Source organism: Cetorhinus maximus, chromosome 2 (assembly GCF_964194155.1).
Source record: "Cetorhinus maximus chromosome 2, sCetMax3.hap1.1, whole genome shotgun sequence".
NCBI lineage: Eukaryota > Metazoa > Chordata > Chondrichthyes > Lamniformes > Cetorhinidae > Cetorhinus > Cetorhinus maximus.
The window spans coordinates 189348058-189372316 of NC_135880.1; the positions used below are offsets into that span (position 1 = coordinate 189348058).

General features: G+C 43.2%; 1 protein-coding gene across 2 annotated transcripts in view; it reads right to left on the bottom strand.

The window, feature by feature from the left end:
• Positions 1-415: 415 nt before the first annotated feature.
• The window catches only part of ets1 (v-ets avian erythroblastosis virus E26 oncogene homolog 1), a 101409-nt gene continuing 77565 nt past the window's right edge, over positions 416-24259 (bottom strand). For both annotated transcript variants that reach the window (XM_078530833.1, XM_078530841.1), the window contains 3 exons: positions 19962-20222; positions 5918-6036; positions 416-1444 (listed from right to left, as the gene is read on the bottom strand). In XM_078530833.1, the coding sequence (XP_078386959.1) occupies positions 1229-1444; positions 5918-6036; positions 19962-20222 (596 nt within the window). In that variant the 3' untranslated portion in view covers positions 416-1228. The remainder of the gene's footprint in view (positions 1445-5917; positions 6037-19961; positions 20223-24259) is intronic.

Here is a 24259-nt window from a genome sequence, read left to right on the forward strand (position 1 = left end):
ACCTCATTTATTCCAGACTCTTTGAAAGTTCGAAATGTCCATTAATTTAAGGACACACCTGTCCTTTGAACTCTTGTGCCTGCAGATTAGACAAAGACTGCCTCAACTCAGTTCATCTGTGAGATTTCAGAGCTGTGAGGCCTCAGAAAGGACCTAGGTCTACCTCTACCTCTAGTTGGATCAATCTGGAGATCTAATTTAGAATCATATCTATCTCATTGTTTACCCATCTCTTTGGATCTCCCTGGCATAACACTAGGACCAGTGTTCAATCAACTTATCCATGTAGCTTTTTAAAAACACATTCCCAGAAGTGGCCTCGTTGCACAGAATATATCATAATACAGATTCCATATATATATATATATATATATATATATATATATACACACACATGTATATATATATATATATATATATATATATACACACACACACATATACATATATATATAGTTGTGTTACATAGTATCAGATAACAACCATAGTGCTTCAGAGCATCTCATTTCCTGTCTCTTTGTAGTTCATTATTGTCTATGTAAGAAAATAAAATGTTGTAATGGACCACACTGATTGTCACACTGGACAAAGGACAAGACACAGATTCCAACAGGCTTGACGTCATGTGATGTTTTTCAGTACTTCACTCTATTGCAGCCCCCTTTCAGGTTCTTAATGAATCATTCTTGATCTGGTCTTCCCACCTTCAACACTTGATCAGATCAGAGCTGGTAAGGTTCCTACACAATACTGTAAATACTGAGACCAATTTAGATATGAGCTTAAAACAAAAATACTGGCAAATAAGTAACATAGTAAACTACCTAATACATTAATTTCAGTCCACCAATGTGGCCAAGGCTGCCAATGGACAAGTTGCCTAAGACAGTCATGCAACTGCCCTTCAATGGCGATGATTTTCCTTTCAGGCAGCGTGTCTGTGCCCGTATCCTACAATGCTTTAGGTCTTCACAATCCTTGCACAGTCCGTTTGTTGCACTAGTATGGCAAGAAAAACGAGAGGGTACAAAACCGAAAACACAAATAAAAATGATTTTTTTTAAGAAGAAACTGGTTTTGTTTGCCTTGTAGAGCTGTGCATTGTTTTGAAATGTCTATCTTCAAAGCGATGATTCTCGGCTTTCTCTACGAAGCTTAAGCAAACAAACCATATACAAGTTCTGTGTGTGAGCACCGCTTGGAATCCAGTCCCACAAGCAGGTACTCCTTATTCATCAGCATCTGGTTTAACATCGAGCATGGCGTGTAGTTCCTCTGGTGTGTACCCCAGCAGGCTCTGAAGGTCACAAACAAACCGGTACACATAACGCTTGCCCGCTGTTTTGTGAATGATGTTCTTGTCATAATAATAACGCAGGCCTCGGCTCAGCTTCTCATAGTTCATCTTTGGCTTATTTTTCCTCTTCCCCCATCGTCTGGCAACCTGAAAAAGGAGGAGGCATTCATGGAATTACATGGTACAGGAACATGCCATTCAGCCCAAATGGTCTATAGGAAGAGGTGAGCCTCTTCCCACTTTACTTCATCTCACCCAATCAACATAGGCTTCAATTCTTTTCTCCCTTATGCTTCTCCTTGAATGCATCTAGCTGTTTGTCTCAATTACTCCATATGGTAGCAAGTTAAACATTCAAAGCACACTCTAGATAAAAAAAATCTCCTGAGTCCATCACTGCATTAATTAGGGGTTATTTTATCACCTATAATTTTCATCTCCCCACAAGTGGAAACATCTTCTTACATCTACCCATGAAGCTTTTTCATAATTTTAAAGACCTCTACCAGGTCACTATTTAGGCTCTCCAGACAGTTGTGACCACTCAGTTCCGGTATTAGTCTTGAAAATATTTTTTGCATCTTCTCCAGCGGCCCTAAATCTTTAAAACAACATGAAAACTGTACACACTACTCCAAGTGTGGTATAACCAAGAAGTTTAACATTTGCTGAGAAGATGACCTTTTAATACCAAGAAATAGTCACCTTCCTGCATTGAATTGGGTTCAGTACATAGACATTATGATGACCTAATTCACTCCTAAATGGTTTTCAATTGTCTTTCTATTGCATTTCATAAACACTTAACCATCATGAGAACTCTGCCAGGCTGTAATTATTTTTCAAAAATAATTATTTGCTGGTCTGATTGTTTCATTTATATGAAATAATTCCGTCATTTGACTTCAAATGTTGAAGAGTAAGTTGTTGCAATCTGCAGCGCATTGGAATGCTAATGGAAGCACTTTCAATAGTAACTTGCAAAAAGTAATTGGCTAAATACTTGAGAAAAAATGTTGCAGGATTATGGGAAAAGAGCAGGAGAGGGGGACTAATTTGATGGTTCTTTTAAAGTACCAGCACAAACACAATGGGCTGAATGGCCTCTTTCTGTTCTATATGATTCTATGGGTGGAATTTTACGGCCCTTCACGGTGGAGGCGGGGCCGTAAAATGCGGCGAGCCGTTCAAAGTCCATTGGTTTCGGAGGGACTATAAAATCCCGCTGGCGTAAAATTTCATCCTATGATTCTATTGTGGAGAGTACAAACAGCTACTGTACACTCTAGAATGGTAGCATCCCCAGTACCCAAGCAGAATAGAAGAACATGGACAAATGGAGTGGCCCATTCAACCCTTCAAGCCTGTTTTGTCATTCTGATCTATACCTCAGCTCCATTTATCCATGCTTGTTCCATATCCCTTGACTCCCGAATAAAAATATTTTGATAGCAGTCTTGCAAATTTCATCTGACCTATTCTTTTGAGGGAGAGAGCTCCATATTTCTACCATTCCCCTCCTGAATGGCCTAGCTTTTTTAAAGATTGTGCTGCCTTGTTCTGGACTCCCCAGCAGAGGAAATAGCTTCTCCATATATATTAAACACCTTTTAAACAATGCTATTATTTTTGCAATCTTCCAAACTCAAGGGAACCTAATCCTCACAATTTGATGCTTTTAGCCACGCTATCCTTTCAATTGGTAAGTGTACTTGTTCAATGTGGTTGAGCCATGGAGACTGGCAAGGTCCCAGTACCAGTGGTGCTCTGCGTTGCATTTGTTCATCTTGGAAGAATTCTAATCGAGTTGGAATGGAGCAACACAGAGGGAAAACAAAAACCCAGTGCTCACACTCCTCAGGAATCTACATTGGGTGAAGCTTTGTAACAGCACCACAACCATTAGGCCATCAAATATTTATGAACCAGGGTCATGCCTCTTGAGTGAGTCAGGCCACTGCTTGCCATTGAATGGAACCTTGTCCAATCACATTGCTGCTTTCAGGCTAAAGAAGGCGTGAATAACACTGCATCTACAGACCAACAATAAAGGTCGGGATCTTCCGGTCTTGTAGAAAGTCAATGGACTTTTGCCTGCCCTGCTGCATTCTCCACAGCGATTCCTGCCATGGTGGGGCCAGAAAATTCCAGCCAAATTCACTTAGGACTCCTTCTCCAGCAACTACAGCACAGAGAAAGGAGATGCTTTGATTAACTAATTAGAGTGTGGTGACTCGGAATTCTAAGCAAGTTCTTACAAGCTTTCAGAAAAGCCTAAGCAATCCACCAGCTGCACTAATACCAAGTCTGAGAGGTCCTTACCATTCCCTGGACAGCAGGAAGGCTCCTGTGGATCTGAAGTTCCAAATGCAAGATGCAAAGGAACTCCAACCACCTCAAGTGCCCAGATCTCAAATTGATCTGGGCAATTATGTAATGACAATAAATCCATATGATGGGGACATTGAGGGACAACAAGGCCAGGACTGCAGCCATTATGCTTGCAGAACACAGCAACAAGGTTAACTGACTCAAATGTTGTCTTACTGTCATGAAATACCAGGTCTAATATTATTCAGAACTAGAATGCTATCACAAAAAAGAAATAATTAAAACCTTGGCTGACAAATTAGTAGATTATTTCAAAAATTTCAAATGAAGCTCCACACTCAAGGGCAACAGAGGGTTAATCTTGAAAGTAGCATTACCATTGTTGAACGCCCCCATCCCCCAACCCCCCACACCCTCCCACTCCCTACCACTATCAACATCCTGGGGGTTACCGATGGCCAGAAACTTAACTGGACTAGCCATTGATACACTGTGGCTACAAGAGCAGGTCAGAGGCTAGGAATCCTGTGGTGAGTAACTCACCTCCTGACTCCCCAAAGCCTGTCCATCATCTACAAGGCACAAGTCAGGAGTGTTTTGGAATACTCTACCCACTTGCCTGTATGAGTGCAGCTCCAACAAAACTCGGGAGGATTGGTGCCATCCAGGACAAAGCAGCCCGCTTGATTGGCACCACATCCACCACCTTCAACATCCACTCCCTCCACCAACATTGCACAGTAGCAGTAGTGTGTACCATCTACAAGATGCACTGCAGAAATTCACCAAGCCTCCTTTGATGACACCCTCCAAACCCACGACCACTACCATCTAGAAGGACAAGGGCAACAGACTCATTGGAACACCATCACCTGCAAGTTCCCCTCCAAGTCACTCACAATCTGACTTGGAAATATATCGCTGTTCCTTCACTGTCGCTGGGTCAAAATTCTGGAACTCCCTCCCTAACAGCTCTGTGGGTGTACCTACACCACATGGACTCCAGCGGTTCAAAAGGGCAGCTTATCACCTTCCCCAGGGCAATTAGGTATGGGCAATAAATGCTGGCCCAGCCAGTGATGCCCACATCCCATGAAAGAATGAAAAAATAAGATTGACAATTATATGGATCTGTGCTGGGAACATTGTTGTTTGTTTTCTATATCAATGATTTGGATGATAATGTGGTAAATTGGATCAGCAAGTTTGCTGAAGGCACTAAGATTGGAGGCATTGTGGACAGCGAGGAAGGCTTTCAAAGCTTGCAGAGGGATCTGGACCAACTGAAAAAATGGGCCAGAAAATGGCAGATGGAATTTAATGCAGAAAAGTGTGAGGTGTTGCATTTTGGAAGGACAAACCAAGGTAGGACATACACAGTAAATGGTAGGGCACTGAGGAGTGCGGAGGAACAAAGGGATCTGGGAGTTCAGATACATAATTCCCTGAAAATGGCGTCACAGGTAGACAGGGTTGTAAAGAAAGCTTTTGGCATACTGGCCTTCATAAATCCAAGTATTGAGTATAGGAGTTGGGATGTTATGGTGAGGTTGTATAAGACATTGGTGAGGCCAACTTTAGAGTATTGTGTGCAGTTCTGGTCGCCTAACTACAGGAAGGATATCAGTAAGATTGAAAGAGTGCAGAGAAGATTTACTAGGATGTTGCCGGGTCTTAAGGAGTTGAGTTACAGGGAAAGATTAAACAGGTTAGGACTTTATTCCTTGGAGCTTAGAAGGATGTGGGGAGATTTGATAGAAGTTTACAAAATTATGAGGAGTATAGACAGAGTAAATGCGAGTAGGCTCTTTCCACTTAGATTAGGAGAGATAAACACGAGAGGACATGGCTTTAGGGTGAAAGGGGAAAGGTTTAGGGGGAATATTAGGAGCAACTTCTTCACTCAGAGAGTGGTGAGAGTGTGGAACGAGCTGCCATCTGACCTGGTAAATGCGGGCTCACTCTTAAGTTTTAAGAATAAATTGGATAGATACATGGATGGGAGAGGTCTGGAGGGTTATGGGCTGGGTGCAGGTCAATGGGATTAGCGGAATAATATTTCGGCACAGACTAGAAGGGCTGAATGGCCTGTTTTCTGTGCTGTAGTGTTCTATGGTTCCATGGTCCCAATGACTGAGCATCTGGCAGCTAGACCTCTGTCCCTGGGCTCTGTGATATGAACCTGCAGTCTGTGTAGGAATTTAAAGACATGTCACAAAACCCATGAAACCATGAAATGTTGACAATTGGCCAATGTTCATAACAAACTCAATGTCACCATGCCCTTACCTCATCAGGATCCGCAAGTTTAAACTCCCAGCCATCACCTGTCCAACTGATAAACGACTGGCAAGATTTGTCTGTCAAAAGCTCCAGCAGAAACTGCCACAACTGGATGGGTCCACTTCCTGTCAGAGAGAGAGAGTAGGATGTTCATATAAAGATCCCAGAGAGATCACAAAGTTTAGGTTCTACTTCAGTAGCCTGTACTGCTGACAGGAATGCACACACACATAAATCCTAGCCTAACTGGGTGTAAAAACTTCAGCATCTCAATCATCTTAGAGCAAAAGAAAATGCTTATATACTACTCACCACCTGCACACTTGCATCAAAGGGGGCATTTTATTGGGGAAAACTGGACGACACAGGAAAGGAGGGATGTTGCAAGAGCAGAGTGGAGGGGGAAAGACAGGAAGGGGAAATGTGGGGAGAAGGAAATGTAGGAGGGGAAAGAGGGCACATGAAACAGAACAGGTGAGAAAGAGGACAAGAGGGTATAGGAAAAGTGGGCATAAAGCAAGGTAATAGAGAAGATGGGGGGAGCTCCCAGGTAATCTCGCTAGCAGAAGAGATTCACATTACATGTTCCAACTAATGCGTCATTCAAAGGGAAATGAAACAGGGTTAATTGTGTCGATCTGCATCATGTTGAAACATAATAACTATCTAAAAAGTGTGAACACTTGCAATTGATCTGGTGTGAAAATCTATTTAAGACCTGCTGCAATTCCATGTATGCAGTGGGGCTGAGAGGCAGAGTGGAGGGTGAAGTATACGTAACATTGAAACATCAACCGCAGAAAACTGCTCTGAAAAAGAGTCAGACGGACTTGACACATGAACTCTGTTTCTTCTCTCTACAGATGTTGCCAGACCTGTTGATTTTTCCAGCATTTTCTGTTTTTATTTCAGATTTCCAGCATCCGCAGCATTTTGATTATAGCAGAAAACGGAATTCTGTCTCCTTATACGTTCAGACAGTTGGCAGAGGCCCTGCCTAGGGTCTTGGGTAAGAGAAGGTGCCCAGCTTGTGCGAAGAGATCAGCAAAAACCTCCGAGCTGAAAGGAGCTCTAACTGCAGCCCAATGGGTGATTATTGTAATCACTCATCATCGACAAACAACCTTTAAACCCACACCTCAGGCAGCTGAAATTTGGAAGTGGAACAATGAGCCCTGAAGGGGGTTCCCCTGCTCTGCTGAGCAACTTGTAGGGACAATGCCAGCAGCCTGGCTACGCATTACCATTGTTTATCCACCCATCACAGCCCATTTCTGACGTCTGATCATATCACCCTAGAGAGAGGGGCAAATTTTACACAACCGGAACTCTCAAAACCCAAACCAGGGAAACAACATTTTCCTTTGGATAAATTAGGCAGGTTTACACGGGTTAGTTTTTTTTTCAGGAGGTTGAGTGTCAAGAGGCTGACTGGGGGTAGGGGATGGAGAGGGGAAGGGGAGGCATGGGGGTGAGTTGGTGAGGGGAAGCAAATTTGCAGCATTGTCAAATTGAAAGTCAGGGCCTGTAACTCAAAGGCATTGTTCTACCCACTATACCTATGACACACATTCTCCACCAGTGCTCACTCACTAAGAAATAGAAGGCCTGATTAAAGATCTGATTGACTATCCACTAACATGGGATTTTGCACTGTACTACAAAGGAAAGACGCACTTTTCACCTTTCACCTTCTCAGGACCTGCTAAACTTGCCAAAGAGCTACACAGTCAAAGAAGTGCTTTTTGAAGTGAAATCACTATTGTAATGGAACATGGCAGCCAATTTACACAAAGCAGGTTCCCCCAAACACCAGTGAGATAATGAATAGATAATTTCTTGGTTGAGAGATAAATATTGGCCAGGACACCAGGGATAACTTCCTTGCCCTCTTTCGAAATAATGCTATGGGATCTTTTACCTTAGAAGGTAAATGGGGCCTTGGTTTAACATCTCATTCAAAGGATGGCACTTCTGATAATGCAGCACTCCCTCAGCATTGCACTGGAGTCTCTGGAGGGGGACTTGAATCCACAGCCTCTTACTCAGAGATAAGAGTGCTACCACTGGGCCAAAGTTGATACCTTAGGAAAGTATTCAAAGTCATTCACCCACTCACTCATCTCCAATAGTCAGTTAACTATGGGGAAGCCTCACAGGAGGCACACAGGCTTCACACTGCATTAACCCTGCCCTTTCCTGCGAGCAACCTAAGAATAGAGCTTACACCAGGGATCACATGCAAAAACTTTCCCACAATGAGTGCAGTGTCTGCTGAGCAAAATCCCCCTTCACCCAAAATAAAAAGTTCATGCAGAAAAATTTAAGCAGAACTCACAGATGTACGATGGCATCAGTTTATTAGAATGTGGAAACTGAGCATTAGTGTCTCTCTGCTCCCAATTGGGAACAAGGCAGAGCATTGATGGGACTGTGAAATGCAGCACAGATAATCACACACAGACACTGTCAGTGTTTCCATCTGAGATGAGGTGACAGTTCTGGACTCTTTAGGTCTCTCTATTTTTCTGCTGATTTCATTAACAAACCCTTTTATGGCAGTGATGATCCAACTTTGCAAGAATGTGAGCAAGCAGCGAGGGTAGCTCGAGGCAAGTGCCGCCAAACTTTGCAGCCAAGAAACAGTCATTGAGAGCCTTAAATCATAGGCTGCAACTCCCAGCAACACGCTCTTCAACTCCACTCATGCTCCAACCTGAAGAATGATACATCCTTATTGCTCCATCTTTAACTAAACCTGACAGCACCAGTTGTTGGGGTTGTTTTCATTAGATCAGAAGGGATTAAGTGGTTATTTGGAAGAGCTATTGCAATTTATGAAGGGCTGGTACAGAGTATATAAAAACAAACTGTTTTCAGTGATGCAGGAGTCCTGGAACATAAGGGACATACTATGTACTATTAAATGTGAGGGATTTAGGGCAGTGAGTGGGTGTGCATTACACTACCAGAGTTAGTGATTGAACCGAAACTGTGACACCATTTAAGAACAGGTTAGAAAGGTGGTTGAAGGAAAGGGGGGTGTAAAGAGAAATGAGGGCAGGGTGGGGACCTGGCATTAGGCTACTATTCGTGTGGAAGGTGAGTGTCAACATGCAATGGTTGGGTTGCAATGTCCTACTTCTATGTATTAATTTCTACTGCATTAACCCATTGATCAGGTTTATGGTCAGGGCATGGCTGACGTTCTTTTAATACCCCTCCAACTTTTGTTCTTCCATTCCTGATATTCCATGAAAGGCCCCAGTTTCAACCAGAGGCAAACCAGCAGCTTTCACATTCAAAGAAGCTGATGCAGACACTTAAGGGTTATCTTTGAGGCAACTCTGTCCTCAGCTGGTAAATACACACACATGCATGCACACACACGCACGCATGCACACGCACACACACACACAAACATGCACAAGCTCACAGATACAATGACACATATATATGCACCCTCACTCACACAGATACATACACACAAACTCAGAGAGAGAGACATGCACACACACACACCACACAAACACACACACACAAATAGGCCACCAATGGTCACCAGTTACAATGAGGGTTGAGAAGCTGGAGTGACTTTTTTGCCCCACTAGCCCATGTGGATGTGAATTTTATTAATCAACAGATTGCAACAATACAGTCAGACAAGGTCTGACTGCTAAGGCAGCTATACAGTACCACTGTGTATCAGTGTGACATTCATAGTCAAGCCATCTGGGAAATAAAACAGATGTCTAGCCATCTGTTCTAACTGCTTCTATTGATACAGTTGCCAGATGACCTCATTATGAATGCTTAGCTGATATCTAAGAACAGTTAATGCACTTTGCTGTCAACAGGCAATTGTTTGACATCTGTATTACCTTGTAATAAGTTATTCTTTCTTTAAAGAGCTTTTTGAATGCCGGTGTGTTTATTTACACAAGATTAAGATGTGTAAAGTGGATACAAGCTTTATGTCATTCATACTATTAATGATTTTGGTTGACATTTTTTGCAAGCTGTGTGAAAAGGGTTCAACTTATTCATTATGTAGCTATTCACATCTATTTAATCAGAATTGATATATTAGGAGGTCCGGGGAGTGAAAAGAATCAACAAATCTCTGCAAGCCATCTGGCCTACCGGCCTCACCATCTGCCCGCCTTCACTACCGCCTCAGGCTTTCCTCCAGAAGTGGCAGACCTGATTCCATTCCATCCCCACCCACTCCCAGAAAGAAATTATGACAGGGGCCTGCTTAGTGGAGATGGGTTTCCCATCTCCTTAGAAGCTGAAAGGCCACTTGCTCAATGAAACAAGGAAAATAGTTTATCATTTGTTACCTTCTCTGTTCCTGTTCTCTCTGGGTGCCCCTAGATGGCAATACATTAGCGGGACTGCTCCATGAAATGTTATGAAGGCTGTGCCAGTCATCGGAAGGTCTGCGGTCTGATTGCTCTCCAATTTTCTTGGGGAACCTAGTTCCACAGAGGATGCTAACTAAGCACTCTGTCTTGTTTAGCTGGTAATTTTGAGATGTATAAGCAATGGACAGTGCTGCATGTTAGCCAATGAGGTTGAAATGTGCAATCTTGGCAAGCTGGGGCGGTGCAGTAACATCCAAATGTGTTCAACCTTCTTCTTAATAGATCAGCGATTGAAAGAAATAGGGTACTATTGGTGTAAAAGGACAGATTACAAGAGGGTTGGCAATGAACCAATGGTTTATTAAATGTCCAGACACTGAGTTTGGAAATGGCACGTGAACAGACCGTAAACACGACAAGTGTCAGAGTGTAGAAGCCACTACATAAGAGATTTGTTGATTCTTTTCACTCCCCAAGCCTCCTAATATATCAATTCTGATAAAATAGATTGACCAGCTGTATAATGTAGAGTTTGAACCCATTCCACACAGCAGTTCTAATCATACCTTTCATCTCTCACAGATCCTTCAAGTGTGATACAGCAGCAGGGCTGCGGGGAGACTAAGGAATCCTCAGAGGAGACTGCACACTCTAAGGAAGCACCATAACAGGATCATGCCCACCCTTCACTTGCTCAGATACATACACCTCGGTGGGAATGCCAAGGGCGATAGTTAGGCACACATCACAAGTGAGCAGATGTTGGAGAAGCAGGCAGCATCAGAAGATGCAGGACACGCCAAGCTCTCCTCATTTAGTCACAGCTGCTGTGCCTTAGGGGTCATCCACAAAGAGAACAATTGTGGAGCACTGACAGAAAATGTGTGGGGGTTCTGTCATCATGATGCCTCCACCAATCCCTGTCCAATGCTGTGCAGTGCCTCTGCAATTTGTTTTTTAAATTCATTTACGGGATTTGAGCTTCGCTGGCTGGGCCAGCATTCATTGCCCATCCCTAACTGCCCTTGAAAAGGTGGTGGTGAGCTGCCTTCTTGAACAAGGACTGCAGCAGTTCAAGAAGGCAGCTCATCACCACCTTCTCAAGGGCAATTAGAGATGGGCGATAAATCTTAGCCTAGCCAGCGACATCCACATCCCATGAATGAGTAAAAAAATACGCTGTCAAGGTTCATGTATCCGTAGTGAGAGAAGCCTCCACAATCAGCGTCAAGATCTGTGCAATTACAATGAATATTGCTTTTCCACTTCTTCTTACTCCTGAACTGAGCAGGTCTCACTTCTAACAAACAACTTCACTCAGGGAATGAGTGGCTGAACTTTCAGGAAGTGGTTCACCAGCCAATCACTGCAGGGTATGAGGGTTAAGTTTGTATTTTAGTTTTTGTGCTTTGTAGTGCACTGGTACAACAGCAGGGAAAAACATAACAACCCAAACCAACTGTGTCAAAATAAGGGAGGGGCTAATGGTGCCTTCTGTTATTTATTGAAAAATGAAGCAACATTAACAACAGTAAATGCATGATTTAACAGGAAATTCAGACATTGCTGTGCAATAGGTTTGCAAAAATGTTACTTCACTGTCTATTCAAATACATTGAAGAGTGTGAAGTTGCTGTATTTGCACAGTCAATATAAACTAAGCTCTTGACTTGACTTATCTCAATCTAAGTCCCTTTTTAACAATGTGATAAGTCTCAATTGCTGCCAGTCAAACTCTCTGGCACTGAAAATTAACTATTACAAGTGAGGAGTCTCACTCTTTCATGTTTTAATTGTTGCTGAAGATTATTATTAAAACCTCAAATATAAAATGAAAATATTTTTGTTTTACTTTCCCCATTTTTTTCTCTCTCTCAATCTAATCTTCCTTTCCCTCTTATTTCTCTTTCTGCATTTGATTTGAAATTGAGTTCACCCATTGTAATTAACACTTGTGCTGTTAATATTCTTGGAGAGGAGAAGGTTGGGAGGAAATTTGATGAAGGTGTTCGCAATCGTGAGGGCTCTGGATAGAGTGGCTAGGAAAGAACTGTTCTCACCAGTGGAAGGATCAAGGAAAAAAGGGCACAGGTTTTAGGTAATTTAAGGAAGCAATGAAGACATGAAGAGAAGCTTTTTCACGCAGTGAGTGGTTAGGATCTGGAGTGTGCTGCCTGAGAATGTGGTGGAGGCAGGTTCAATCGAAGTATTCAAGAGGGGGTTGGGTTATTATCTGAAAAGGAACAATGTGCAGGGTTACGAGAAGAAGGCGTGGAAATAGCACCAGGTGAACTGCTCATTTAGAGAGCCAGCGCATAAGCAGTAGGCCGAATGGGCTCTTTCTGTGCTGTAATGATTCTGTGATTCTGAATCTGTGATCTGATTGGTTATATGCCCAGTATCCTCACTGCGTCATTATCAACTCACATTTTGAGCAACTTGCCATTGAAAATGTTTTTAACCTAAACATGTAAGAGTCGATCTAACTAACAGCAAATGTCATTTGATGCCCAGCCACAACGAAATATGGCCCAATACCCACTAAACAATACAGCTGTGGAGAGCATTCTGTACAGTATAGCACTGTATTGGAAAACTCACTGCACTGAACTGCACCATATCAGAGCACCCACTGTCCTGTCCAGCCTTATTTCAAAACACTCACTCTCCTGTATGGCCCTATTTTAGAACACTCTTGGTACAGTATAGCCTTATATTAGAACACTCTGCACACTACGGCCCTAAATCAAGGTGTTCATTGTACAGTATAGCCCTACATTAAAACACATTGAACAGGGTAGCTAGCAATGTATTATGTGATAATTTGGTGAAAAGCAGCCTTTAACATTGTTTCACTAAACTGAGAATGAACAAACACAGTGCCGCTCTCCTCCTGTGCATTGCACAGCTGGAAGCAGAGACAGTGATAAATGTGAAGTGAATAGAGGGTATGATATCACCGTTGTGAAATACTTTCACATTCCAATGCTGCAGAGTGGAGCGGTGCAATTGAGCAGCACACAGTATGTTCTATGCTGATGGTGTGGTTAGACATGTGTCAATACACAGCACCCTGAGCCCCAGCATAGGCCTCGCTAGAACAAGGGCAGCACCACATCTGAGAACTGGTAGGCAGCTGTACCATACACGTAACTGTGTGGGTGTGCACCATGTTGCGAGACCAAACAGTCTTTTGCATGAAGCCTTCGTGGGTGGCCTATTTACACATCAGCAAGCACAACAACCTTCGTCTTAGTCACAGTCCCAATGAAGCTCAGTAAATTGAAATTGGGTTACATAGCAGAACAGAAACAGAACATTCACCCCAACTTATACTTATATTTATGCTTCACTTGAGTCTCCTCTCATCCTTCCTCATCTACCTCTATCAGCATAACCTTCTATTCCCTTCTTCCTTATAAATTTATTCTGCTTCCCCTTCAGTATTTCTGTGCTATTCCCCTTAAGCACCCACTGTGGTAGCGAGTTTCACATTCCCACCCTGGGTAACAAAATCCCGATTGGATTTCTTGGTAATAGCAATCTTACATTGATGACCTTTCAATTTCTTTCTCACAAGTGGCAACACTCTCTCTTCAAGCCCCACAATGTGATTGAACATGCAAGCTGAGGATCAGGATGCACTCTTATACTTAATAGCTACTCTAGCCCTCAGTTGCAGTTCTGGGAATAGAAACGTTGTCCATCAGCCAGAACGCTTTGTGGCACGTCACTGGGACCTGCATGCAATTAAGGTAACTGTTGGTTGCAAATTTGAAGGAAGTGTAAATATGAACCACTCTGCCTGCTAAGCAGTGTATATAATACCGTCTCTTTAATACTTGTACACAAACACATTCACGCATACATACACACATCGGTGTGCATGAATACACTCACAGACACAGCAAATTAAACCAGAAAATAATGCCAAAACCACACAGCACGTGTTCAAATTCAATTCAGTTTGAATGAATATGCAAGAGCTTGTCTTCCAGGAAAGGATGGCTGATGCCAACTTGAAAGTACAACACTTGTTGGAAAATAAGTCCTCATGTCCTCAACTCTGGACCAGGGTTTGAATATAACTCAGAGTGATAAAATAAAAGTTTTGACACTCTCCACTGGCAATTGGAATGCTTCTCAAAATATGTTTGGGTCAGTTAATTCATTGGTGCCCCAAATTCAACACAAACTTTCTCTAAAATTAGCAATGTCAGTTCAAGTGGCTGCTCCTTGAAATAATAATCCATTCACTTCACTATTATGTGGCTGATGGAGAGGGACGGCCAACTGTGTACAGCTTAATACAGTGCAATAAGAGACTAAGAAATAGAAGCTGGAGTAGGATATTTGGCCCTTCAAGCCTGTCCTGTCATTCCAATAAAATCATGGCTAACCTCCCTCAACTGTATGATCCCACGCTATCGCCATATTCCTTAATTCTCTTAATACCCAAAAGAATTGTTTGACCTCAGTCTGAATATACTCAACAAATGAGCAACCACAGCTCGCAGGGGTACAGAATTCCAAAAATTTGATTTAAGGAATTTCTATTTCTCTCAGTCCTCCGACTCCTTAATCTGAGACTGTGGCCTCATGTTTAGATTTACCAGCCAGAGGAAACAACCGCTTAGCAATAACTCTGTCAAGCCTCAACATCTGGGTATGTCCAGCACACCCTTGATTTCAGTTAAGTAAGGTTGCCAACCCTCCAGGCATGGACTGGGATCTCCAGAAGCTGGAGATTAAACTCCAAGACACTGCCAGGAACAACTGGAGAGAAAAAGCACATTTAAATAATTGTGCTTTTTTCATTTTCTTTGAAAACTTCTTGTTTCATAGCAATAAAATATTGGAGAGGAAACAGGCTGTTGGACAGTCAAGGATCATTCAGTTTAGCAATTTGTGTTTTAATTGGATTAGGAAGGTAAAGCACCACAAGGATGCATGTGCTAGGTGACTAATGGTTGCGATGGGGGGGTGTGTGATGGAGGACAATCATGTGATGAAACATCAGGAATTCAGCCACCTGGAGTTGGGAACCAGACAGGTAGGCCACAAACACTGACAACCCAGCAGGATGGGCAGACAGGTCACTGAGTCACTCAACATGTACATGCGTGGGAATAGTGCGCATCCTGCCCTGTTGATCAGAGTGAGGTGCAGCATGCCAGTGGTGTGGGAGGGGTAAAAAGGACGATTCAGCCACCATTTTGGATAAGGAATGTTTCAAAGGGAGATTCCTTTCCATTTCTGTTCAGCTGACTGGTTGGCTGCAGATATACTCTAAAATTCATTTGTTAAAGCTAACATTAGCCAAAATATACCCTTTTGATGTATTACACTGTTTCCCATTTGCCAATCTAGAGGTCTGGCTGTACTCAGCCTATCTTCACTCAAGTTTTAATTTTACATGGACCTTCCCAAGAATCAGCCTTTAGACCAGTTCCAGAAGACCACAGTACAATGCGATCCTGCTTACCTAGACTGGCAAACACAACAATGTGCCTAAAACTAAAACAACTAAAAAGCTGCTACAATGAGGTTTGTAGCAAAAGAAGTGAGCTCACTGGCCTCTCCCCTTAACCATCCACCTAGCATTCAGTAAAACCCATGAGGACAGTAAAGGACTGACGGGGGCAGCTTTTCCTGCAGTAGTTCTCTTATCTCCTGTCGTGAAGACAATAACTCTTGGTGCTTCTAATACCTCACCCAATTGTAATGTGCTCCAGATTAATCTTCTTCTTGAGTTCTCTGTTCAAAGGCAGATTGGCTCACAGTGCCACCATCACCACCACAGGTGAGGCAAGGAGGCAGGTCTCGATTCCACCCCAGCCAAAAACAGGATCGAACACTGAGCTGTTGGCACTAATCTGATCCACACCAGCACCCCCAAGGAGTCCAAATTGCTATGGCAACATACACTTTTACATGCATGTTGTAGCGATGGAGTCCAATTTCTTTCCATCATGTGGTGGACCAGAAATCTCTCTCGCTCTTACCGTCTGCCATTGGCATATGTTGGAAGGATTTACAGGTTGATGCACAACCTGTTTGACCACACTATGAACTCACCATCAAGTCCTGGAGTGGGACTTGAACCCGGAGCTTCTAGCTCAGAGGCAGGGGTTCTACTCATTGCACCACAAGATCTCCACTGTCATATTTAATATCAGTGGCCTATTCACAGGCTGAGGGCATCCCATCTAAGCTCAACATTGACCTCATACCAGAACCACACACTTGCCCTGACTGAATTGAAGGGAGAGCTCGAGATTTCTTTCCCCCACTTCTCCAGCTCAAAGCCAAGTGCAGTTCTCTCATCACTGCTGAGATTAGCTGACAGATGATGACTGAAACTGTTCTACACCCAATGCTGCATTAACCAAACGAGTCAACAAATGAATTGAAAAAGTGTCTTCAGTCTCAATTCCAGCGAGTGGCCGTTCATCGTATTTCAGAACACAGAAAAGAGGATCAGTCAAAAATAACAGGGAGGTCTCCAAATCTAAAATATCTCTGCTGCCTTCACATTACTACAAACCCTCAACCCAGGACCACTGGTCTCTGACTCATCTGTGACAATACTGGGTTCTATTTTATTACAGATAAGATCTGGGTGACTGTTACTAGCACAGTGAAGCATGCAATCACCTGAGCTGTCATTCATTATGAAAGTATCTCAGTGCCTGTTGAACAGGCAGGGTATCGCTGTAGACCAGCAGACCCTGCACCTTTCTCTCAGTGGGATTCAGTGGCTCTTTTAACAAAGAGAGTCAGCTGGAACTGTTTTTATCTTTCTGATTTCCAGATTAAGCACAGCAGTGTCAACCCACAGTTGGCCCCAATAATGTGGTTTAACCACAGTCCAATAGCAGTGCACTGCATCACCAGTGTAACATCGCCTTGACCCACATCAACTATCTCTTGGTCTCTTTTGAGAGTGAATGCCATTTTAGTACCAGTGAGGACAGAATTATGGATCGTTTTGATAGAATCATAGAAGATTTATGGCACAGTAAGAGGCCACTTGGCCCATCGTGTCTGCACAGGCCAAAAAACGTGTCACCTAGCCTAATCCCACTTTCCAGCATTTGGTCTGTAGCCCTGTAGGTCCTGGCTCTTAAAAGGTGTCTGCATATGCACCTCAAATGAGTTGAGGATAGAGTCAATTTTAGGAACCATGTAGACGAGGGGCTAGGTTGAGGGTGTCCCAAATACATTTCACTCAGGCTCCTAACAACCAGGACTACTACCCATCCTGCCCCTCAATATAGCCTACCCTCAGCATTAGGAACAAGCTGAGAATTGATCCTGCAACTTCCCTTGGACTTAAATGTGTTCTAAATTGGCAAACGTGCTGCAGCACCCCGAAAATAAACAGAAAAATGCCTGTAAATGTGTCCATTGGGAAGGGAAAGCGTGAAGAGTAGGCAAATACACCTTCAATAGGCCAGGTATTAATGAACACCTCAGTCAGAGTCGCGACTCAGGGCAAGGCAACTTCCAAAGCAAACATATAATTCTGTGTCTTTCACTTTCTTTATTTAAAAAAAACCTTATTAGTGTGATTTTATCAGTCTCCACAAACTGACCTACTTCTACTAAAGGGTTGAGGTTTCCATGACAACCAAAGGAGGTGAGAAAAAAACAAACTAATTTTTAAATTGTCTCTTTGCAGTACACCTACTAATGTGTTATAATTGGTGGTGGGCTAAACTAGACAGGAGAATCCCAGTTTAAAAGGGAATTCAGTCTCTGGTACTTGTAGCTATGCTGGGCCCCAACATGGCCTTTGCTCCCCATCTCTAATCTCCAATCTCTCTTCACCATGGTGCTAACCACAGATGATCAATAACAAGCACACATTACCAACTGCCGCGATGTACATTAAATCTTCAGCATTTGCTCAGGTTTGACTTCAAACTATCAAAAGAAGCGCACAGCATGTGCTTGAGACTAGGTTCAAAGTCAAATCAAAAGTCAAGCAGGAGGGTTCAAGCAGGAGCAACCTTTTACTGTTTAAAATGATCAGCTCAAGATTTTTTAAGACAAAGCCTTAACCGATTGTGAACCAGGCATTAATTTATACATTACCGCATGCTTCTAAATGGATTTTTTTTCAGCTTCATGTTATTTTAAGGCTCGTTTATGTAACAACAAAGTGGTTACATTACCAGACTAGTAATCCTAAGAGTGTAAATTCAAATCCTACCATTGGCAGTTTCAGAATTTGGTTTAAAAATGAGCGGGTCAAAGTAAACGTGACCATAAAGCTGTTGGATTGTCCTAAAGACCCAATTGGTCCATTAATGTTCTTTAGGGAAATAAACCGGCCATCCTTTTACCATGATACTCGTCACACACAAATGTGGTTGACTCTTAACTGCCCTTTGAAGTGGCCTAGCAAGTTGTATCAAACCACTTGCAGTGGTTCAAGGAGTTGGTCTGACACCAGCACCTGCTCTGAGCAACTAGGGATGGGCACTAAATGTCAGCCTTGCCAGTGACACCCACTTCTTCAGAATGAATTAAAAAGTGAAGTTGCGATCAAAGGCAGCCCAGGATTCAGCTGTAATGTAAATGAGGTGGACATAGAGACCTATCAAAGGAAACAGTTGCCCAGCACTTTGAATTATAATGCTGCTTTTACCCCATTTTATCTCCATCCCAACTGGGTACTCAGCCCAACCGGAGGTTTCCTAACTCTTGATGTACAGAGGCTGGTCCAGAAATAACTACTGCGTGTCAGTTGTCTCCCGCACTGTGGAACCTCTCCGAAACATAAATTGGGCAAATCCCAAGGTAGTTCAGTTACATAATGACAGCAGCAGAGAAGGATCCACTACTCACACAATGCTGAAAGGCTAGCAAGCTGGACAGTGGGCCGTAGAACTTTACTTTCCAGCTAACCTTGTCTTAACTCAATGGTGAGAGGCTAGAAGCTCACCATTGAGTTGCTTGTGTGGACTCTTTGATACTCTGTCCAATGTCCTGCAGCACCCAACCTTATATTTCTTTTTATCTCTGTTCCCTGACCAACTCCTCAATGCTACCAATATTAGGCATGGCTCAATGGTAGCACTGTCTCTTCTGAATCAGATGGTCATAGATTTAATCCCCATTCCAGAGACTAGGGCTCAGAATCAAGGCTGACACTTCAGTACAGTACTGAGGGGGTGCTGCATTGTCAGAGGTGTCATCTTTTGAATGAAACATTAAACCGAGGCACTGTCTGAAATATGAGGTGGAAAGCAAGATCCCATGAAAGAAATGCAAGGGAATTCTGGCCAACCTTTATCCCTCAACACGCTAAAATGCTCTTATGTGATCATTACCTTATTGCTGTTTGGGGAGCTTGCTGTGTGCAAATTGACTGCTGCATATCCTACATTAAAGAGTGTCTACACTTCACAAGGGTTTTGGTATGCCCTGAGGATGTGAAATCTGCTTTATGAATGCAATTCTTTCTTTATTTCTGAAAAAAACACATATTTGTGAAAACTAGAGAACAGCATCCACTTCCAAGTATAAACCAGGACTTTGACCTGATCCACATCTCATCAAGCTATCCAGATTTGCATGCAAACATCATAATCCCTCCAGCTGGTACTCCCGTTGTTATAACATCCAGTACACAGGTCACACCTATAAGCCCAGACAGAGAGGTCAGGCCTTACCTGTATATCCAGCCAGGGCAGCAGCAGGGATCACCGGCTTGTCCTTATTTAGGTCAGTTCGTTCTCGCACATAATCCTTGAATGTCCCTTTGGGCTTGTGATTGGGCAGGTTGCTGGAGTAATCCTCTGAGTCAAAACCATCATAGGAGGGCACCCGCTGGAGGCTGCTGAAAGAGGACTGGCTGCTCCATGACTGTGTCAAGCGGTCACAGCTGTCAAAACTGTCGACACTTTCAAAGGAATCCTGACCACCAAGCTTACCTAAAGAAGCAATATGAGGACAAGTGGTCACCAGACAGTCTGAGTGCCTGGAGATGCAAATCTCTGTCTCCAATCTCAAAAAAGCAATTTTAAATTAAAGGGAATTCCCCTGTAAGTTAGCTTTCGAAATGCCTCGGTTTGGAATTAGAGGTCACAGACTTAAATTGAGAGTTAAACCATACTTGCAGGTCATGACTCAATTTGCAACATATCCTGAAAGCCTATAAGTCTCTGCTTGATTCAGTTGGCAGCACTTTGAGGCACTTTAGTTTAGGACAGATATCATGGTGATGGTATAGAAGAGATTCACTAAAATGACATTAGGATTTGAATATTGCTGAAAAGAGAGACATGTCGAAGCTTTTTGCCTTGCACTCATCAGGAACTTCGCAAGAATACCAATAGAAGGGGAATATAACAATTTATACTGTATGAGAAGAGAGTGCTGATTGGTTGGCAAGTGAACTCCAATTGGTAGAGTCGGTGCCATGGAGAATGGACCAGTGATGGTGGCTGACAGTTAACTGCCAAGCATTGTTTGAAATTTAAACCAGGCAGCTTGACCCTGATTGGTCAAGGCATTGCTCTGAGGAATGAGTCAGCGAATAGCTGTCACTTATTTTTGTTTAGTTGAAACAGGTGCAATGCGTGTGCATGCTCGTTCTGTCTGCTAAGAACAGAACCCTGTGTATTAGAGGCTTCAAGTATGAAACAAGACTCGAGACTCTTATTATTACAACATAGGAAGATTCACAGATCTGTCTGAAGTGTTCATATTATTAGGAGATTTTGATAAGATGAATGAGAAAAAATTATTTTCTCTGGCCAGTGAATCAATAACTATAGGTTAACCTAAGATCATCGGCAGAAGGATAAGACAGAGATTTAGTAGCATTTTCTTTACACAGTTTGTTAGGATATGGAATATCCAAGCAGAAATAGAAACAGTGGCGGAAACAGAACCCATAATCACTTTTATGCAGCGGGGTGGGGAGGGTGGGTAGAATATATTTAAAATAAAAAAAATTAAGAGAAAGGTCAAGGAAATGGGACCATGGGTAGACCTTCGGAGAACAAGGACATATATGATTGGCCAAATGGCCTCTTCCTGTGCTTCAAAATTCCACAATTCCCATTCATCCCAGAGTCAAGTCCAACTGTAATCATGCCAATTAGGCCAACATCTCAGTGCCACAGCAAAGACTGCTGCACTGCCAGAGATTGAGACCTTAAACTGAGGTCTCACATCTGTTCAGCTGGATGTTATAGATTGCATAATCTTCCAAAAAAGAACAGGGTTTTCTCCTAATTTCCTGCCCAACATTCCTCTCTCAATAAATGCCACCTTTCATCTCTTTGCAGCTCATAGATTTTTTTTTATTCATTCACAGGGATGTGGGTGTCGATGGCAAGGCCAACATATTTTGCCCATCCCTACATGCCCACGAGTAGGCTAGTACACAGAATGATTGTCATGTTACTCTACGGCAGAGGTGGGGAACCCCGAGCCCAGCGGCTGGATTTGGCCTGTTGCGCTTTTTCATCTGGCCCGCAGGAGATTTAAAAAAAAATATCACATGCATATGATGCTTACATCGCCACCATTTACTGAGTAAAGGTTAACACTCACTGCGGGGCTGTTATGTCAAAGTGCACAGCCAGAATGGGGGAAGTATAGCACAAACAGTTCAGGCAGGAGATTCAAGGAGGACAGTGTCCCCTTCTCTGAATAATCGATATCCGGTCTTTTAAAAAGGGTGGGCAAACCAGTCTGAGAAATGGTGTTATTGTAGTTCATATGTTGGTTATTTGATTCCTTCACTTTAAACAGAGATGCGAACTAATTTCAAAACTCCAAACCCCAGAGAACCAACCTGAGAACGGGACTGAAACCAGCAATGACACTGAGAGGCTAAAGACTGAAACTGATACAAGAGCAAAAAGTGAACCGTTTCCAGTCCAATCTCTCTTCCGTTTAAACTCCTTTCAGTGATGCTCTTGGATAGTCTTGGGTGAGAGCTGTCCCGGGATAGCCCTGTGTAGAGGCGCCCCAGTCTCTATTGCTTACTTGGGTGTGTGGCCCGCTGCTGGTTTTGTCCATGTGTAAGTGGCCCTTGATAAGAAAAAGGTTCCCCACCCCGACCTACAGGGTGACAGTGACTGCAAATAGTAATTCAAGTATGTAAGGTGCTTTGGGATATGTTGAAAAGTTCAATATGATAAAATAAAAATGAAAGCTCGTTTTGATTTCCTAAATGGTGTAAAAACAGTTCCTTGTACGTGATGGGGAGTACCAGGGGACATGAGATTAAACTGCGTAAGAGTAGGAATGGACTGGGTGTGGGGCAGCTCTTATTTTCCCAGGGGGTAATGAGCCTGTTGGATACATTGCTGCCTGATTTTCTGGGTGCTGACTATCTGCATTGTCTTCAAGAGGGAGCAGGGCAAGTTCCTGACTGAGGCAGAGATTGCATCATATAAAAAGTGAGAGGTTAAACAGATGAATTACACCTGGGCCATTTGATCTGCTGACTTGGTTTCGATCACCTAAAGGGATCAGAGAGGAATTTTCAGAACTTTTTCCCCCTTCTTGGCCCTGGGTTTCTGTCTCTCCCAGGAGTGTGGTGAAGGAAGGAAAGGGGGAAGGGGGTGCAGAGCAGACTTGATGAGCCAGCTGATCTTTCCTGCCCGTCATTTTAAAATGTAAGATAATCAGCTCATAGCCCCACTCCAGTCGAAGAATGGGGTCAAAAATACCCAGGACTCTGCCACTTTGAACAAACTGCATCTGAATTCCATGAACAAGAGAATTTAATCACGATGGGACTGGGGGCTTCCATAAGCAGACTCCCGAGTCAGGGATGTTATGTTACAGTTATACAGGGCTGGATTTTCACCGAGTTGTGAAGACTCCACGGAGCTTTAAAAATGGAGGGAAGTACCAGATCCTGGAGTCCTGCCTCCCCCCCTCCTTTCCAACAGATCCTGTTTTTGCCAGTAGGGGAAGGAGAAACAGGCCCCATTTTGGCTGTAGCCAGGCAGTGTAGGAGCTATGATGTTTTGGAGTAGATGTAAATGCCTATGAAGGACAGATAAGGTCTGTAGAACCATCAAGCTGTGAAGTTATTTAAATCCCCAGCCCTTTAAAAATGAAAAAAATAGGCTTCCTGTGACAAAATAGCCCCACAGTGACTGCTAACCTGTCACTGAGAGTTGGAAAGAAATCTGCTCTAGCAGCCAAAATTTGTTGACATTTCTCCAAGGGCTATCTTTAGGTCATAACTAATACTTGGCTCCTTTCCACATCTATGGTTAAATCAGCAGGGGGGGTTTAAATTCACAGTTTGACTGACAGCTCAAAGAGCTTATTAAAACATTAGCTATCTTTGACGTGGGGTTACAAATACAAGTCTGTTTGTTTTTATAAGGGGTTAAGTATTGAGGGGATTTAAAAGTTTTTAATAGGCTTTCATGAATGGGTGGTTTTGTTAATAGGTAAAAGCTGTAATAGTTATTTAGGCCTTTGTTTTATTTTTTCTGGGTCCTGAGGTCTGGACACTGGGTGAGTTGGCATGCAGAATGTAACGGCAAGGGTAGTGTTTGGAGAGCATGGATTGGCATTGTTATCATGGGGGCTATAAGGGGCAATGGGGGTGGCTGGGGCCATGATTGGTATGAGTTGACATGGAGGCATGGAGATGACTTGCGGGTTGGGGGGGGTAGGTGGAGGGCTTATGGTGTATAAGGGCTGAGGTCTAGAGGGCCTAAAATTTAAGAAAGCAACTGGGACAAAGTCCTATAGAACCAAGGTGGGCCTTTTGAACAGCCTGCCTCAGCATTCGGCAGCCCTGTGGCCAGATCCGATCTGCCTCCAGTGGCAGTGAGCCAGACTCCATTCACATCACCCCCACGCCACCGGCCCGGAGAGAAAATCAGGTCTGACAGGACGCTTCTGGCTGAAGCAATTGCGGTGAGGTGAGAAATTTCCTAACTCATGCTGCCTGCCTCAGGAGTGAAAATCTGGCCCACAAAGTTCT